The sequence below is a fragment of the Hyla sarda genome, chromosome 1, assembly GCF_029499605.1.
Source record: "Hyla sarda isolate aHylSar1 chromosome 1, aHylSar1.hap1, whole genome shotgun sequence".
NCBI classification, from domain to species: domain Eukaryota; kingdom Metazoa; phylum Chordata; class Amphibia; order Anura; family Hylidae; genus Hyla; species Hyla sarda.
In genome coordinates this window covers 301,027,330-301,047,400 of record NC_079189.1, presented here as the reverse complement: position 1 = coordinate 301,047,400, position 20,071 = coordinate 301,027,330, and the positions used below count along the sequence as shown (strand labels likewise).

Below are 20,071 nucleotides of genomic sequence, written 5' to 3'. Positions count from 1 at the left end.
GACTGGTAAGTGTCCCAGTAGGTATGGGGAACCCCACTGGTGGGAATTTTAGGAGCTGTTTTCTTTATTAAATATTGAAAATGATTTAAACAACCATAATACAAAAAGGTCTTTAATGTTATCAGTAACAACATATAAAAGTTTTTGGATCTGCGAGTGCCCATTTAAATGCAGTGATCAGCATTGATCACCATATGGAAATCGCTAATATCAGTCATTAGCAGCGAATATAAACTACTGACAGCAACCATCACTCACCGCCTATGCAGCTTCATAGACAGAATACACTGCAGGTCATACATATACACCTTGTGTCATTAAGTACCAGGCATAAATGAATGCCCTGTGTAGCCTAGGAGTTAAAATATCAATGTCCCTCCCTAAAATAAATATGTATCACCCCTCTTTATTTTTTAAAATAAAAAAATAACTAAAATAATATAGAGCAGTTGCCCATAGCAAGCAGATTGTTTCTTCATTTTTTGCAGAGGTCTTTGTAAAAATGAAAGAAGGAATCCGATTGGTTGCTATGGGCAACTGCTCCATTTTTCCTCTACACAGGTTTTGATAAATCGCCCACCTTGTAACTTGAGGGACCCCTCTTTAACTTGATTTAATTTTTCTAATTGTGATTTATTAACAAGATACATTGGTAAGCATTCTATATCCAAAAAGACTGCTACTGTATTATCTGTGTCTTTTTTGTAGTCTCCCTCCTAAGTCATATCCTAAAAAGGAAAATATCGATACAACCAGAATATGCACAAAGAAGCAAAAAGAAAAAAAATACTTTGGATTTCTGTGTACGTTTTTTTTATTATTATTATTTGTTTTTTGATCTGACATTCCTTCTTTGGCAATATTCCCTTCCACCCATTTTTGGCATTAGCAGAATGTTTATACACACAAATTTTATAGAGTAGGAACACACATTGAACATAGGCATTGCACAAATACAATAACCTTTTTTGCCTGCCAGAGAAAAACTGGAGTCAATAAAAACATTGTTTATTATTTTGCATTCTGAATCTTTGGTGCCGAAACGGCAAACTGAAGCTTTAGTTCAAGAATAATACACAAGACAGGATTGTATTTTTTTAAAATATACATAGTGAAAGGGTTATAAATGAATAGAAAAATAAACTGTCTCAAAACAATTAAACAAGTAATAGTGGTCATTGAACAGGATGCATCGAGAGTACCATATGAGCATTTGGCAGAAGAGTAGTAAAACTAAATGTTGTTACTTTTTTAGGGTTTATTCACCATTTTTATTTTTCATAGCAGCATGTTTTTGTTTTCTTTTAAAATCTATAAACCGTGGAGAGTGAGTCAGACACATTTTGCACAACGTGAGGTTTACTATAAAATACGCATACAGTATGTAAATTTTTTCTTCATTGAAATCATAAAAACATGGCACACTTTGGATGCACCTTATTAGCTTTATTATTATTACTGTAGAATAAAACGTAATTCGTTTTTGCCACTTGTATCAGTATACACTAGTATACTGTGTGACCCATGCTTGTTCTTCACTCTAGCATTGTGCGTTCAAGTTATTCTACATATGTCGGTAAAAGCAAATATGTTTTGGAAGTTGCGGGGAATTCATTTTATTTAGCTACACTGCAGGTGAAACAGAAGACGGATCAATTAACCCAGAAGTAAAATGGGTCAAGTATTTTAGTGAAGCGCAGAGGCCCAAAAATGCTTTGGTGAACACTCCACTTATCCCCTTTTAAAAAAACCTAACTTTAAACATGTAATATTCCTGTTAGTGAGCCAAGCGCAAAATCTAAAATTCATGATGACCCTTTCAGGGTCTGCTCACACGTACAGTATCCTGCACATACTTGATGCACAGGATTTTAAGCTGTGTTAAGTCATTTAGTTTACATTGAAATCTGCAGCATAAAATCCTCTGCATCAAATAAGTGCAGGACACTGTACGTGTGAATACACCCTAAAGCAGTGTTTTCCAAACAGTATGCCCAACTGTTGCCCAACCACAATTTTTAGCATGCCTGGACAGCAAAAGACTGTCTGGGCAACAGCTGGACATACACTGTGATGAAAACACTGCCTTAGGCACGGTTCATACATTAGGAAAATGTGCGGAATGTCCGCACAGAAAACGTGTGGACGTTCCACACATGTTCCCAATCCGGTGAGCGCTAGGACCACTCGGAAATGTGCATGCATTTCCTTGCGGACTCTGCAGGAAGAATAGACATGACTTTTCTTTCTGTCGATGCTGGAATTAGAATTTGGAAACATCTGGTGCGGAAATACTGCTGAGCAAACTGTGCAGGAGAATCCCATTAAAATCAATGGGACTCTGCTGCAGCGTAATGTCCATGCAGAATTTTCCATGTGGAAAAGTTCCGCCTGTGTGAACATACTGTGACAGTGTGTCTGGAGAAGTAGTGGACGGGGTCTATGTGCGCCCAAGGTTCCTCAATTCTGTCATTTAAAAGCAACCAGGGAAATGTCTAGCAGAGGTCTATGCAGACATCTATGCAATTCGGGTTTGTATAAAACCCTTTTTTTAAGGGCCTGTGTTTCTGGAGTGGGGAGAGAAGGGTTGGCTCCCACTCCATCCCAACAGTCCGGGTTTTGGGCTGTCAGGTAATCACTCCTCAGGTGTGCTAGCCTGATATAAGCAGACATCAGCCTGGGAACAAGTTATCTGCACAGAGCCTGTGAGAGCACTTCAAGAAGTATAGACTTTGCTATTTTGTTTGGTGTCCAGTATTAGGCCAGCACTTGGTCAGGGAGGTTTCCTGCTGTTTAGTTAGACCAGGACAGGCTTAGGATTTTTATTTGTTATATTTTATGTTCTGTACCCCAACCTGGCAATAAAACTGGCTGAGGTCAGTTAAACAAATTCCTTGCTGTTTGGACTGCAATATCTATGGTGTGCCTGTCTACCCAGCAGACAACATCCCCTTTACCTAATCCCTTACAATACCCATAAAGAGATTTTTGCACTATAGTAACTTATGGCCTAACAGTGAATGGTCCACCTGTTGGACCTCCATTGACACAGAGAAGACATGATTCTTGTCTGAACAGTTTTGCCTTCAACTGTTCATCTTCTTATATATGCAACATGGCCTAATTTCATCATCTATGTGAATAGCAGCAAACTGTAGTTCCAGCACAGAGTCAAACAAGAGTTATTTTTTTTAAGACCCCTCCAGTCAGTAAGATATAGCCATATAATAGTGGTATGCCATGAGTTACAATGTAGGGAAAACCCTCTAGTGCATTTTGGCAATTAAATGATATCTCAAAAAGTTGACATAAGCAAAACTGTTATATGAAACCTTAGTTTCCCCACATCTGTATTTCTGCCAAACACAAAATAACATTTAAAAATTATTATTATATCATTGGTACTTCCTAGTCACAACCTTCTAGGCAATATTCTTACTCTGTCCATCACCATCATACAAAGAACAGACTGATTAGGAAATCCAACTTTTTTAGTTTCCATATTTTTCTTAATATGTAAAAAATAAAAAGATTAAAGAATTAAAGACTCAATCATACATAACTTTCAATGTATTTAGAAAGAAGGAAGGTCACTGAAGTTATTGTTTGGGCTGTTGACTGGTTAATCAAATCCTGTGACATGAAAAGGAAGTGGAGAAAATTATTAAGAAAGGAAAATATTAAAAAGCTGCGACAACCAAGTTATACAGCCAAGGAACCAAATGGACATATCTTTAACCGCTCTGAGTATTATATAGTCCTGTCCTTAACAGGCAGGGTCTTATTCTAGTCTGTGAAATACTCTGTTCCAATGAGTAGCTGTTGAGAAATGCTTAAAATGTCAGTAAAAAGTTTTTTCCCCATTTTTGGTGCTGCCTTCTACTTGGACAATAAATGTAGACATTCAGGAGGTAGAGGATGTCGACTGAGCTATATACTCGAAACTAAGTAAAACACCTACGGTTTTTATTGAAACAGTTAAATGTATGTTTTTTAGGGTGCCACCTGCAAATGCTAGAGGCCTTTTTAGTGCTTTTTTATCAAAACAATCAGCCTCGACATAATGGCTTACGAAATAGTTCCTCGTACATGGTAGTAACCAACAGCATATATATATTTTTTTTAATATTTATTAATAAGAAATGTTTCTGGAAAAACGCAAGTTTCTTATTTTTTTCTGGAAGTGCCTTGGTAATTTGGAGAAGAACTTCATTCAGAGCAAACTGTAGTGAGCTGTCTTCATGTAGTGTAGAAGATTTGACCAACTTAAGAACCAACCAAATGACAGCTGCTGCTACTGACCAGAAGAATAGGGCCAATTAAAACTACTTCCAGAAAGAAGCATGTCCCGGATAAGTGTCTCTATGGGAGTTTTGCCAACAAGCCTCATAAAAAACAGCTGAGAAATAAGGGATGCAGGTACAGCTCTGAGGGCAGGCAAGCGCAGAAGAAGCCTTCCAAAACGCTGAGGTTGGGAAGGGTACTGAGCACGGACATACTCTGTCAGAGCCACTTGAGCTTTTTCTTGTAAACTCTCCACATGAGCAGGATCAGTAAGACCACAGGCATCTGGGGTAAAGGGGAAAAAACATAGTTAATTAGGGAAAATTTTAAACATAAAAGGTAAAAAGAGCTTCAACAAGACAAAACAATTAAAGGGGTATTGCAGAAAAAAAGTGTCCACAGGATATGGGATAAGTGTCTGAACACAGCTGGACCAACCTCTGTGGATAGGGGATACAGAGGTTTTTTCTTTTTTTGCTGCACAGTATCCTGCACATATTCAATGTTGAAGATTTGAAGCTGTGTTCAGTCAGTTTCCATTGAAATCTGCATCATCAAATATGTACAGGATACTGTACGTGTGAATACACCCTTAAGGACCAAGGACGTACTGGTACGTCCTGAGTCCTTTCACCTTTCTATAACGCGGGGCCACGCGTCATAGTGGGTCGGGCCCGGCCTCTAAAAACGTCCGTGACCGTGGCTAATAGCGCGCAGCAGTGATCGTGGTGCCGCGCGCAATTAACCATTTAGATGCGGCGTTCAAAGTTGAACGCTGCGTCTAAAGTGAAACCATGCCGGTTAGCTCAGGGAGCTGTTCGAGATAGCTGCAGCGAAATCGCGGCGTCCCGAACAGCTGTAGGACACGAGGAGGGTCACTACCTTGCCTCCTGAGATCCAGGCATGAGCAGTCAAGCGGCAGAATCATCGATCACTGGTTTCTTATGAGAAACCACTGATCAATGTGAAAGATCAATGTGTGCAGTGTTATTACCCCCTATGGGAGCTATAACACTGCAAAAAAAAAGTGAATAAAGATCATTTAACCCCTCCCCTATTAAAAGTTTGAATCACCCCCCTTTTCCCATTTAAAAAAAAAAAAAAAAAAAAGTGAAAATAAAAATAAACGTGGTATCGCTGAGTGCGGAAATGTCCGAATTCTAAAAATATATTGTTAATTAAACCGCACGGAAAATGGCGTATGCGCCCAAAAATTCTAAAGTCCAAAATTGTGAATTTTTGGTCACTTTTTATATCATGAAAAAATGAATAAAAAGTGATCAACAAGTCCAATCAATACAAAAATGGTACCGATAAAATCCTCAGATAACGGCGCAAAAAATGAGCCCTCATACCGACCCATACGCGGTAAAATAAAGTTCTAGGGGTCAGAAGATGACAATTTTAAACGTATACATTTTCCTGCATGTAGTTATGATTTTTTTCAGAAGTGATACAAAATCAAACCTATATAAGTAGGGTATCATTTTAATCGTATCGACCTACAGAATAAAGATTAGGTATCATTTTAACCGAAAAATTTACTGCGTAGAAACAGAAGCCCCCAAAAGTTACGAAATGGCGGTTTTTTTTTCTTAAATTTTTTCTCACAATGATTTTTTTTTCAGTTTCGCTGTAGATTTATGGGTAAAATGACTGATGTCATTACAAAGTAGAATTGGTGGCGCAAAAAATAAGCCTTCATATGGATTTTTAGGTGCAAAATTGAAAGGATTATGATTTTTTAAAGGTAAGGAGGAAAAAACGAAAGTGCAAAAACGGAAAACCCCCTGGTCCTTAACCCCTTAAGGACTCAGGGTTTTTCCGTTTTTGCACTTTCGTTTTTTCCTCATCACCTTTTAAAAATCATAACCCTTTCAATTTTCCACCTAAAAATCCATATTATGGCTTATTTTTTGCGTCACCAATTCTACTTTGCAGTGACATTAATCATTTTACCCAAAAATGCACGGCGAAATGGAAAAAAAAATCATTGTGCGACAAAATCGAAGAAAAAACGCCATTTTGTAACTTTTGGGGGCTTACGTTTCTACGCAGCGCATATTTCGATAAAAATTACACCTTATCATTATTCTGTAGGTCCATACGGTTAAAATGATACCCAACTTATATAGGTTTGATTTTGTCGCACTTCTGGAAAAAATCATAACTACATGCAGGAAAATGTATACGTTTAAAAATGTAATCTTCTGACCCCTATAACTTTTTTATTTTTCCATGTACAGGGCGGTATGAGGGCTCATTTTTGCGCCGTGATCTGAAGTTTTTATCGGTATCATTTTTGTTTTGATCGGACTTTTTGATCACTTTTTATTCATTTTTTAATTGTATAAAAAGTGACCAAAATACGCTTTTTTGGACTTTGGAATTTTTTTGCGCGTACGCTATTGACCGTGCGGTTTAATTAATGATATATTTTTATAGTTCGGACATTTACGCACGCGGCGATACCACATATGTTTATTTTTATTTTTTTTCTGGGAAAAGGGGGGTGATTCAAACTTTTATTAGGGAAGGGGTTAAATGACCTTTATTAACACTTTTTTTAAACATTTTTTTTGCAGTGTTATAGGTCCCATATACGTTCTGCGTCGTTAAGGGGTTAAAGGGGCACTCCGGTGGAATTTTTTTTTTTTTTTAAATCAACTGGTGCCAGACAGTTAAACAGATTTGTAAATGACTTAAATTAAAAAATCTTTACCCTTCCAGTACTTTTGTCTTGTCCACAGTGCTCTCTGGTGACACCTCTGTTGGTGTCAGGAACTGTCCAGAGCAGCATAGGTTTGCTATCTGAATTTTCTCCTGCTCTGGACAGTTCCAGATACGGGCATCAGGCGTTAGCAGAGAGCACTGTGGACAAGACAAAAAAGAAAAAATTTCCTCCGTAGCATACAACTGCTAAAAAGTACTGGAAGGGTAAAAATGTTTTAATAGAAGTAATTTATAAATCTGTTTTAACTTTCTGGCACCAGTTGATTAAAAAAAAAAAAGTTTTACACTGGAGTTCCCCTTTAAGGTATAATAAACAAGACTATATTTTCATAAAAAACTACATTACCAGACGTGAAGAGTGCAATGGCTTTCAAACAGGCATACTCCGCTGAGTCCACTTGGAGACGATTTAGCTTTTCTACCTGGTCCTGAAAAACACGTATCTGGTCCATAAAGGACACAACCCTGTCAGCAGACATAGGAGAAGCATGAAATCCAGCAGCAGCGAGCAGCGGTGCCATGTGTAGTGGAAGGGCTGACTGCGCTGCATTTAGCACAAACAGTTCACTCCAACTCAATCTCAGCAAAGAAACTTGGTCTGGCACGGCAAGCTCTGGAAAGTAAGGTATGTTTCGTGACCACTCCACGGTGCTAAAAAGAAGCCTGGCAGCCAGCTCACAGATGTTGTCAATGCCCATAACACTTCCCTGCTGAGCATACTGTGAACCGTAACGTGATGTTGGGTAAGGCTCTGCTCGAAGAAGCTGAGAGATGAGTTCAGAAACTGGCTGTCCATTGAAATATTCAGCACCACCAGGTGCAGTAGTGGGGCTTGCACTGGAGTGAGCAGGAGGAATCCGTCCTCTCTGGACAGCTACGAATAAAAATATAAAATGGAAATGTTTTATAAATTCAAATCAATAAGTAAAACAAAATCTTACACCTTTTTCATTTTACTAGGAACCACTTTACTTAAAAGAGAACCGGTCACCAGGTTAATTCCTATATGGTGGCAGCATATTAAATCAAGGTTTCTTACCAGGCCCAGATATCCTCCTGCGCATACGTGATACTGCAGAAAAAAGTCTTAAGTGTCCAAAGTAATTTGCTAATGACCGTCAAGTAGTCATTGGGGCGTGCGGCATCCTGAAGCAGTCAGGGCGTCCCCGGATATAATCACACCTACTCAGGCATCATTGACAGCCTGGGTATCCCTCTGCTCCTTTATATCGAGGGATATCGCTGCTTCTGGGCTTGCACAAGATTACAGTGAAATGCTGTAACATCACCATATCTGAGCTGTCAATTATGCCTGAGTAGGTGTGATTACAGCCTGAAATGCCATGACTACTTAACGATGGCGCATGCCCTGACGACAAGTTGAGGCTCATTAGTATACGGTGCCAGACACTTTTAAAACCCATTTTCTGCAGTACCATGGATGTTCAGGAGGACATCCAGGCCTGTGAAAAAAAAAACTAATTTTACCCTATATGTTGCCACCAGTTATAAAAGGTGAAAGGTTTAAAAGGTTATAAAAGTGAATGGGTCACCTAGATTTTTTTGTGATTGTTATGTTTCTTAAAAGGGGTACTCCACTGGAGAATTATTATTTTTTTTTTTTTAAATCAACTGTTGCCAGAAAGTTAAACAGATTTGTAAATTACTTCTATTAAAAAATCTTAATCCTTCCTGTACTTATTAGCTGCTGAATACTACAGTGGAAATTCAAATTTCCGTTTGAAACACAGAGCTCTCTGCTGACATCATGAGCACAGTGCTCTCTGCTGACATCTCTGTCCGTTTTAGGAACTGTCCAGAGTAAAAGGAAATCCCCATAGCAAACATATGCTGTTCTGGACAGTTCCTAAAATGGACAGAGATGTCAGCAGAGAGCACTGTGCTCATGATGTCAGCAGAGAGCTCTGTGTTTCAAAAAGAAAATAATTTCCGCTGTAGTATTCAGCATCTAATAAGTACAGGAAGCATTAAGATTTTTTAATAGAAGTAATTTACAAATCTGTTTAACTTTCTGGCACCAGTTGATTTAAAAAAAAAAAAAAAAATGTTTTTCATCGGAGTACCCCTTTAATCCTTCCAGTACTTTTCAGCTGCTGTATGATTCGCAGGAAGTTCTTTACTTTTTCAATTTCCTTTCTGTCTGACCACAGTGCTCTCTGCTGACACCTCTGTCCATGTCAGGAACTGTACAGAGCAGGAGAGGTTTGTTATGGGGATTTGCTCCTACTCTGGACAGTTCCTAAAATGGACAGAGGTGTCAGCAGAGAGCACTGTGGTCAGGCAGAAAGGAAATTAAAGAAAAGAACTTCCTATGGATCATACAGCAGCTGAAGTACTTGAAGGATTAAGATTTTTTTATAGAGGTAATTTACAAATCTGTTTAACTTTCTGGCACCAGTTGAATTAAAAAATAAATGTTTTCCAGTGGAGTACCCCTTTTATATAATCTGTTTCTATTTTCTGATTGTAATTTTTTATTTACATTTTTTGTACACTGCCTGGACAACAGACTGAAGTTGTTCCATGAGTCGGAAAGGTATCTGGACATGCTCTGTGAATTTCGCAGAGGTCATTCTACAGAGAGAGGGGGAGGCTGAGCTGTGATAACAGAGATACACACAGTAGCTGTTGCTATCTATACATTGGTGTCACCCTTCACTGCTATGATAAGGGAGGGCACTGCTGGAAAATGATTTGTACAGAACAGGAAGTCTCAGCTTAATTTTAGGGTGCATTCATTACAAGTTTTGGGGATACAGTGGTGGATCGACAGAATTAAAAAATAACGTCCGCTGCCATATACCTGCCGCACCCCATTCATTTAAATGAGCCAGACTGGGTCAGATAGTGACTCCGGTCTGTTAATTTTTGAACTGTATTTTTAAATATAAATAGCAAACAAAAAAAACAATTTAAAAATGCATAACATAAAAACTTGACTTAAACAATAGGTCATTTTCCAATGACACATTCCCTTTAAAAAAGGTTATTTCCAACTCAGGAAAGGGCTTTCTGGCCCCCTTAGGTCACTCCCTGAGTTATGTAAACAGCTTAGCTCTACATAATAGAAGTTTAAAAAATTGCATAAAACAGCTGTTCTGGCTGTTTTCAGGTTCTTTACCACCCCCATCAGGTGCAAACAGTAGGAAGGGGTCCAGAAATCCCTCTTAGGGTGGGTTCACACCACGTTTTTGCAATCCAGTTCCCGTGTCACATTTTTTTTGAAGGAAACGTATCACTAAAAACCGTACATGCCGGATTCCAGTTAAAAACCGCATTGTAATAAAAAACGTATATACGGTTGCATACGGTTTTACACTAAAAACACTCCCAGATAGAAGATTCTAGAAGCTGGTGGAACTTTCGGAACCAACTGCGCATGTGCAGATTCGTAAACCGTATTGTGAAAACCGGATGTAACCGTAAGTGTATCCAGTTGAATACGGTTCTCATAGACCACCATTATATAAAAAAAGGGATACGGTTTAAATACGGTTTTTCAAACGGACTTCAAACCGTAGTAGACTACGGTTTGAAGTACGGGAAATTAAACGCTTTTAACCGTAACGGATACAAAACGTATGCAACCGCATGATACGGTTAACATACGGTTTGCAATACAAAGTCAATGAGTACGGTTTGCAATACGGTTCCATACGGTTTTGACGCTCAAACCGTATACGGGAACTGTATTGCAAAAACGTGGTGTGAACCCACCCTTACTGAGATGAGAACACTCCTTTTTTAATTTATAATGAAGCAATATTACAGTGGCAGGTAAACCTTTTCTGAGGTTGCTTTAAGTTACCTCAATGGCTAAAGGTCATAAAAGGAGCAGCATAATCTATGTAGCAACATCTGTTTGTCTTATTCCGTTATTGCAAGGAGAGATTTTACAGTTACTTTTAGACTGGGAAACTTGATCATGTGCGCACAATTTATTTTGACAAACTATAACAACCTCTTCATCAGACAGATTTTCATCTTCAGGAAGTATAGAAGGAAGCTTTCCATGCTGCAAGCATTCAAAAATAAGAGACACCAAAAAAATCTAGTACAAAATATTTATAATTGAAATTTCCAGGAGCAAAAATTCTCTGCATATTACAGTGGCGGCAAAGTGGATGACATACACACACTGTGGGAAAAATACAATGTAAGAATTGACCTGTGGTCCAGATATTAAGTCTCCAGCATGTCAGCTTACATTGTGGATCTGCCTATTTCACTCTTTGAATTGCATAAACTCCACATGTAAACAATGCAGATTTCATCGTGGATTGACAGTCGCATTTGTTGGGAAATTTGCAATCGTTTTTTCTATCCCATGTGGACGTACTTAAAGTGGGGCTTCATCTTTAGATTAAAGACAAAGAGGTTACATAAGCCGAGGAGAAGCAGTTGTAAGAAAGAGTTGAATAAAAATGGTCTTTCTTGAGATAATGGCATTATTAAAAAGGGGTAAAACACCCATTGTTGTAGGTCTTTACAAAGCAGAAAGGAACCCTGGTCTGCATCTGTCCATTTTACCTGATCCTAATCTAAATGAACAAGCCCATGTTCCCATTAATGTTATGCCACACATCAATGACACCAAACACAGGCCCTTATTAATGGTCCACAGGCAGAAACTTTAGCATTGTGAGAGGATTATTACCAATGAATAAGACTGGCAGAAGGATTTTGATAGAAGTAAGAGGATTATGGTTACAAACAACAACAACAGCACTCTGAGCAGGTTGAAATCTGTGAGCAGTGAACAAAAATTTAAAGATATAATACTACTGCAACTTTTAACAAATTATATCTAAACCCTCACTGATAAATATGTGTCCAATACTTTATTTCTTAAAAGGGGTTATCCATGAACAGAAAAACAGAGCTACTATCTTTCAAAAACCACTCCCTGTCTGTCTCCAGGTTGGGTGTGGTTCTGTTGCTCAGTTTCATTAAAAGGGGTTCTCCACTGCCCTGCATTCCGGAGCTCCGCTCCCAGCGTCCGGAAGTTTATTACTCCGCTTCCGTGTTCGAGGCCACCCCCTCGCGATGTCACGCCCGCCCCCTCGTGACGTCACGCCCACCCCCTCAACGAACGTCTATGGGAAAGGGGCATGACAGCAGTCGCGCCCCCTTCTCATAGACTTTCTTTGAGGGGGTGGGTGTGACTTCACAAGCGGGAGGGCGTGACATCACGAGGAGGCGGCCTCGAACACGGAAGCTCGCACACAGCATTCTGAGTAATAAACTTCCGGACGCTGTGAGCGAAGCTCCGAAATGCAGGGCAGTGGAGAACCCCTTTAAAGTGAATGGAGCCAAGTTGTAAAACAACATTCCACCGGGAGATAGACGTGGAGCTGTTTTTGAAAGAAATTAGCAGTGTTTTTCTATTCCTGGATAACCCCTTTAACCCCTTCCCTCCCCAGGACATGTGTACAGTGGGAATCAAAAGTTTGGGCACCCCAGGCAAAAAAATTTATTAATGTGCATAAAGAAGCCAAGGAAAGATGGAAGAATCTCCAAAGGGCATCAAATTACTGATTAGACATTCTTATAATATGTCAACAAAAGTTAGATTTTATTTCCATCATTTACACTTTCAAAATAACAGAAAACAAAAAAATGGTGTCTGTAAAAGTTTGGGCACCCTGCAGAATTTATAGCATGCACTGCCCCCTTTGCAAAGCTGAGACCTGCCAGTGTCATGGATTGTTCTCAATCATCATCTGGGAAGACCAGGTGATGTCAATCTCAAAGGTTTTAAATGCCCTGACTCATCTGACCTTGCCCCAACAATCAGCACCATGGGTTCTTCTAAGCAGTTGTCTAGAAATCTGAAACTGAAAATAGTTGACGCTCACAAAGCTGGATAAGGCTGAAGAAGATAGCAAAACGTTTTCAGATGTCAATATCCTCTGTTCAGAATGTAATTAAGAAATGGCATTCATCAGGAACAGTGGAAGTTAAAGCAAGATCTGGAAGACCAAGAAAATATCAGACAGGATTGTGAGAAAAACAATTTAAAACCCACGTTTGACTGCACAATCCCTCCAGAAAGATCTGCCAGACACTGGAGTACACTATTCCACTATAAAGAGATACTTCTACAAATATGGTCTTCATGGAAGAGTCAACAGAAGAAAACCTCTCCTACGTCCTCACCACAAAAATCAGTGTTTGAACTTTGCAAATGAACATATAGACAAGCCTTATGCATTTTAGAAACAAGTTCTGTGGACCGATGAGGTTAAAATTGAACTTTTTGGCTGGAGTGAGCAAAGGTACGTTTGGAGAAGAAGGGGAACAGAATTTAATGAAAAGAACTTCTGTCCAACTGTTAAAGGAGAACTCCAGAATATAAAAATTGGCCCCCATACTGCCAGCAGTAAAAATAAATTAAGATGTACATACCTTCCTCTGCTCCCCCGAGGCCTCCGGTAACAATCCTCTTCCTGGTTGCTGGTGGTCGGCGAGTCATACTGCACTCAGCCAATCACCGGCCGCAGTGAAGTCCCAACTCGGCCAGCGATAGGCTGAGCGGCAGTATGAGAACGCTTCAGGACACAAAATTCTTCACTACACCGGCACCTGCTGCCGAAAACGTCACACTGCCGCTCAGCCTATAGCTGGTTACCGGAGGCCTCGGGGGAGCGGAGGAAGGTATGTACATCTTAATTTTTTTTACTGCAGTATGGGGGACAATTTTTATATTCTGGAGTTCTGCTTTAAGCATGGGGGTGGATCAATCATGCTTTGGGGTTGTTTTGCAGCCAGTGGCACAGGGAACATCTCATGAGTAGAAGGAAAAATGGATTCAATAAAATTTCAGCAAATTTTGGATGCTAACTTGATGCCATCTGTGAAAAAGCTGAAGTTAAAGAGAGGATGGCTTCTGCAAATGGATAATGATCCTAAACACACCTCGAAATCCACGGGGGATTACATCAAGAGGCGTAAACTGAAGGTTTTACCATGGCCTTCACAATCTTCTGACCTCAACATAATTGAAAATCTATGCATAGTCCTTAAAAGAGCAGTGTGTGACAGACAGCCCAGAAATCTCAAAGAACTGGAAGACTTTTGTAAGGAAGAATGGGCAAAGATACCTCAAGCAAGAATTGAAAGACTCTTGGCTGGCTACAAAAAGCGTTTAGAAGCTGTGATACTTGCCAAAGGGGGCAGTACAAGATATTAAAGGGGTATTCCAGGAAAAAACTTTTTTTTATATATCAACTGGTTCCAGAAAGTTAAACAGATTTGTAAATTGCTTCTATTAAAAAATCTTAATCCTTTCAGTACTTATGAGCTTCTGAAGTTAAGGTTGTTCTTTTCTGTCTAAGTAATCTCTGATGACACGTGTCTTGGGAAACGCCCAGTTTAGAAGCAAATTCCCATAGCAAACCTCTTCTAAACTGGGCGGTTCCCGAGACACGTGTCATCAGAGATTACTTAAACAGAAAAGAACAACCTAAACTTCAGAAGCTCATAAGTACTGAAAGGATTAAGATTTTTTAATAGAAGTAATTTACAAATCTGTTAAACTTTCTGGAGCCAGTTGATATATAAAAAAAAGTTTTTCCTGGATAACCCCTTCAACTCTGCAGGATGTCCATACTTTTGCAGACGCCATTTTTTTGGTTTCTGTTATTTTGAAAGTGTAAATGATGGAAATAAAATCTAACTTTTGTTGACATATTATAAGAACATCCAATCTGTAATTTGATGCCTTTTGGCGATTTTTCCATCTTTCCTTGGCTTCTTTATGCACATAAATAACATTTTTTACATGGGGTGCCCAAACTTTTGATCCCCACTGGGGGGGGGGGGTGTAGCAGCTACGGAGCGGGATTGTGACATCATCCCGCTCCATACTGCGCAGCCCCCAGATGGAATCAACAGCCAGAGGCCGCATCTAACAGCCTGCGGTGGCGATCGCCGCTGTGAGGCTACTACCCCTCTAGATCCCGCAATCAAAAGATGATCATGGGCCGGTTGGCTGCTAAGGGTGATCAGGACCACCGCGGGGCAATCGTTTGATCACCTTAAAAGACGGCTGAGGATCCCTACCCTGCCTTCATGCCGTCCAATCTTCATTCTGCTATGGCAGGCTAGAGCAACAGATAGTAGATAACATTGATCAATGCTGTGTAATAGGAATGGAAAGATTCCATGTTATAGTCCCCTATGGGGACTTTAAAAAACAAATAAAAAAATAAATAAATAAGTAAGTAATACCGTATTTTCCGGCGTATAAGATGACTGGGTGTATAAGACGACCCCCAACTTTTAAAGTTAAAATATAGAGTTTGGGATATACTCACCGTATAAGACTACCCCTCTGCCGTGATACGGTACCTTACCATTGTTCCCCCACACTAGGATGTCAGTATAGTTCCCCCCCGCCCCACATTAGGTTGTCAGTATAGTTCCCACCCCACATTAGGTTGTCAGTATAGTTCCCCCCCACATTAGGTTGTCAGTATAGTTCCCCCCCCCCCCCCCCCCCCCACATTAGGTTGTCAGTATAGTCCCCCCCCCCCCCACATTAGGCTGTCAGTATGCACGTGAGTGCACGCACGTGAGCGACGTCCCTGTGTGCGCTACCTCCTGGGGGCCCTTGCGTTTTTAAAGTTAATGCGGGGAACCAGAAAGGTAACCGGGACATCGTTGTGTACCGAAAAGATCTTTCGGGACACAGGGATGTCCCGAATGCGACGGGGGAAGTTAATCTCGGCTGTGACGTCCGGGGTATGGATAGTCCATACCCAGGGCGTTCCAGCCGACTGCAGGACCCGGCGTATAAGACGACCCCCGACTTTTGATAACATTTTACAGGGTTAAAAAGTAGTCTTATACGCCAGAAAATACGGTAAGTGTTTAACCCCTCCCCAATAAAAGTTTGAATCACCCCCCCTTTTCCTATTGTATAAATAAAATAATGTGTAAATGTCTGAAATATAATGTTAATGGTCAATGGCGTAAAATTGAAAAAAAAATACCTGAGTCCAGAATTGCGCATTATTGGGCACTTCATATATCAGGAAGAAAAATTAAAAGTAATCAAGAAGTCCATTAAAAACAAATGCTACCGTTAAAAACTACAGATTATGGTGCAAAAAATGAGCCCTCATACAGTCCCATACGCAGAAAAATTTTGAGCATACTAATTTTCATAAAAAGTTATATATATTTTTTTTCACTAGCAAAAGAAAACAAAACCTATATAAATTGGGTATCGTTTTAATCGTATGGACCTACAGAAGATAATGTCATTTTTACAGAAATGTGCACTGCGTAGAAAGGCAACCCCCTAAAGTTTACATTAAAAAAAAAAATTTGGGCTTCACTTTAGCAAGATTTGTGAAACATGCCAAGATTTGTGGAACAAGATATATTCTTGGCAATTCTTCACTTAGTACATAATATAAATGCTGCTCAGGACTGCTTTATTACAGAGAAAATAAAAAGGACAATAACATGTACTTTATATTTACTTTCAGAGTGCAGGCAACAACCATTATAAGAGCAGCTGTGACCTTCACCCCCTCTAATCTACTGTTCGCTAAGATGACCTTCCACCCCCTTGTCTCTGGGCAGATGCAAACAGCTCCCATTCTTTCCCATGGTTACAGAAGTAGTTCTTTCCCACCATATTATGAACAGTATAAAAGCTAACAGTCTCCATACAGTTATGGAAGCCTTCCCTGAATAGATACAATGAGCCTGTTCAATAGGGCTTCAGGCCTCTTCCATAAACACATGCAAACAGTGCGGAGGCTTTTTTCCATTCTATGCAGAGTTAAGTAACGCTGACCACTCCCCTCTTCACACACACAGGCAGGGCTCATTCCCCCCTCCTCTCTGTACACAAACAACGCTGACCCCTTCTATACTCCTCTGTGCTGATAAAAGCAGCCCTGACCTCTTTCTCTCCCTGCACAGTATCAACCTCCAGCAATTCTACAGGGCGCGGAGTCAACCATGATGCTGCTCACAGTAACACTCTCTTAGCACAGATGACGGGGTCCACCCACTACTGTACAGTATATTGGATCATGTAGCAGCTAGCATGATCTATTTGTATTCTCCAAAGAGGACTGAATTATACAAATAGAAAATATATACTGTGCCAACACGAAAATATAAAGATCTGTAAATAAAATAAGCATATACATATTGTATATAAAAATGTGTTGCTTGCACCATAGTCAATCCTTCTAGAAATATCTCTGCAGTATTAACACAATTGTCATGTGGCACAGCATGCACATATAGTACAGTTGTCTGGGATGTGGGCACAATGACCTTTCTGTCTGCAATATTTGTGTATTACGGATGCGTTAGGTCATCTGCACACATCCAGGCATCCCATCTCTGCAGCTGTGTCTTTTCTGTATCTTCCCCCCAGCTCTGCACTTGGTTCACGCCATGTTTGCTGAGCCCTGTGAGGAATGTGCTGAAGTGAGGAAGTGGCAGCGCAATGAGGGAGGCGAGGGGGAAAGAATGAGCTTTTATTTACTTTCTGATGCCTGAATGGGCGCTTAGGAGTCACTCAAGCAGGGAAAGGGCACAGAGCTTTAAGCTCATCAAAAGAAGGGCACAAAGAGAGAAGTAGAGGGGACACAGTCTGGGGTTAATGAGCGCAAACTGACGAAATTAGGCTAAAATGTTTTAAGACATAGTGACTGGTGTGGGGCAATACTGGAAAAAGTCAGTGTGGGGTAACAGCACAATCCAGAAGAGAATGGAGGCAATGGCTAAGGAAAGAGATCACATGACAGAATGGGGTTCTATGGATATGTCTGGTATAAGCAAATCACAATGATAGCATGTTATGCCTTTTTGTTCTTCAGAAATTCAGTTACACTGTTCCTTACTTCACTGTCAGCGAGGCTAGTCACATGCACAGCATTCACGTGTGCATCACTGCCATGACCTTTACCTGGAGCGAGGTCGTGTGGTCACATGATAAGGTGCAGTTCCCGGTTATCACCTGCCCTTTAATAACACACCCTTCCCCTTCCACTACGTGAGTAACTATTTTACTTAGAAAAAGAGAAAACTTAAAACACCCGAAGCCATGTTGATACATAAACAAGAATATTTATATTGTGCAATGAGAAAAAACAAGGTGGACCTGGAATGTGACCAGCACTGCATAATTTTTTTTTAACATGATGTTTTTGGTTTCTAATGAAGAAACCCTGCAGAAGTATCATAGGAACGTGATTTTTGGGATGTACAGAGCAGTGTCTCTCAAAGGTTACCAATTCCCAAGGTCATGATCATACATTGTGCTGCCTAATAAAAGGCATCTGCACTGTGCAGTTACCTCCGAGTCCTGGCATGTACTCCCCTGGGGTACACATAAAAGGTTAAGAAACAAGGGTACAGAGTAATAAAACAATTGTTCTGTTTACCCACCAAAGAAGTGAAATGCTACCAGAGACATACAATCCTCAATATTCACTGTAATGAAACGGGCCCAAAAATAACACAGCGTGACAACCTTGCTTACTTTTCTTAAACTTAGTTTAGCACTTGCCCAAGAATTGGTGGCCCTTGAAACATAGATTCCATAGATTATACAGACTGAAAACATCTAGAACATCAGAATTGCAAGGTATCTTTTATTTCCCTATACTGCTAAATCTAAACCCTGAACTCCTGAAGACCAAGTAGAGGGCTCCAAATCATTGCACTTTAACAACATTTGTGTTTTTAAATAATACAACAAAGCTGAGATTATGCCCTCCAGACTGGCTACAGCAAACTCTGTAAGTTACATATAGTGACAACGCTTTAACTGAATGCATGAATGGCTGGTACAATGGGTAATAGTTCACAGCTGGCAGAGTAAAATGTAGAAAAAATAACCTTGAGCGAAGGGTACAAATACAGTACCTTCTTTCCTCATGCCCACGCGAAAGCATTTCTTTAGTCGGCAGTACTGACATTGGTTGCGGTGATGTTGGTCTATTTGGCAGTCCCGATTTGACCTAGAGACATATATAAAAGGAAGGTAAATCAAGTGTAGGAAACAATATATATGTCCACAACCTTAAAAAATCTCTTAAATACAAAAGGTAGACTCTATAATATCTAAAAGCAAACTCATAAGAGGGAAATAAAGCCACACAGGTCTTTAACATACAGACTTTCCCCAGCTGTTGGGAGATAAATAAATTAGTTTGTAGCTTATTAAAATTTCATAGGTAATGCGTGTATAAAAATCTTCCCATCTCACACTAGGTCAGACATTCACAGCACACATACAAAGGAGGTCACCCATACAAAGCCCTTAGATTTAAAAGAATTCATGATTTAAAGGGGTACTCCGGTGGAATGTTGCAGTTTCTATTCTGGCCAGTAGGCCTACAAATAAGTTCACATATGCCCTTGAGATCCATTAAGGAAAATAAGTTGTGTGGTTAATGGCCAACTAATTGATAGACTAATCTAATGAAAATCGTTGATGACAATTTCTATATTGATTATTACTGATTCGTTGTTTTAGCCCTAATTGTCAGTACTTTGTCTTTTATGTCAAAAGGCAGAATTTCACCCAATCAATAGAAGCCTAGCCCACCCAGGTCACAGACTAAATGAGAGACAGAGCTGCCAATTGTCAGAGAATTACTGTTTCAACTTATTTTGCTGTGAAGCTCATCCTGGACAACGACACCATAACATTTTAGAAAGCAGATATCTGAAATAGTGTATGGCACACTTTAGGCTCAGTTTGTGAAACTGTACTAGAAGGGAAAAGTACCGAGGGTTCCCATGTGGGTGGATTAAAAAAGCAGGCACTGATTGACACAATGACCTCTGGTGAAAAAACAAACGGTAAAACAGAGTTCTTTAGGTAGCTGGTTCTATTAACCAAACTAAACCTGGCTAAGGCTGCATTCACACCATGATTGCAGCCTACGGTTGCTGGATCAGACTGGGGGAGGGGAAAACCAGGCGCTCCCGTACCCCAGACGGACCGGCGCTGAAATCCATTCACTTTAATCAGCCGACCGGAGTCAAACAG

General features: G+C 40.0%; 1 protein-coding gene across 3 annotated transcripts in view; it reads right to left on the bottom strand.

Moving 5' to 3' along the window:
- Nucleotides 1-796: 796 nt before the first annotated feature.
- NR2F6 (nuclear receptor subfamily 2 group F member 6) overlaps nucleotides 797-20,071 on the bottom strand; it is a 35,064-nt gene continuing 15,789 nt past the window's right edge. For 2 of the 3 annotated variants that reach the window (XM_056518112.1, XM_056518114.1), the window contains 3 exons: nucleotides 18,913-19,034; nucleotides 7,364-7,891; nucleotides 797-4,569 (listed from right to left, as the gene is read on the bottom strand). In XM_056518112.1, coding sequence (XP_056374087.1) covers nucleotides 4,295-4,569; nucleotides 7,364-7,891; nucleotides 18,913-19,034 — 925 coding nt within the window. In that variant the 3' untranslated portion in view covers nucleotides 797-4,294. The remainder of the gene's footprint in view (nucleotides 4,570-7,363; nucleotides 7,892-18,912; nucleotides 19,035-20,071) is intronic. The other variant, XM_056518113.1, reaches the window with a different exon arrangement.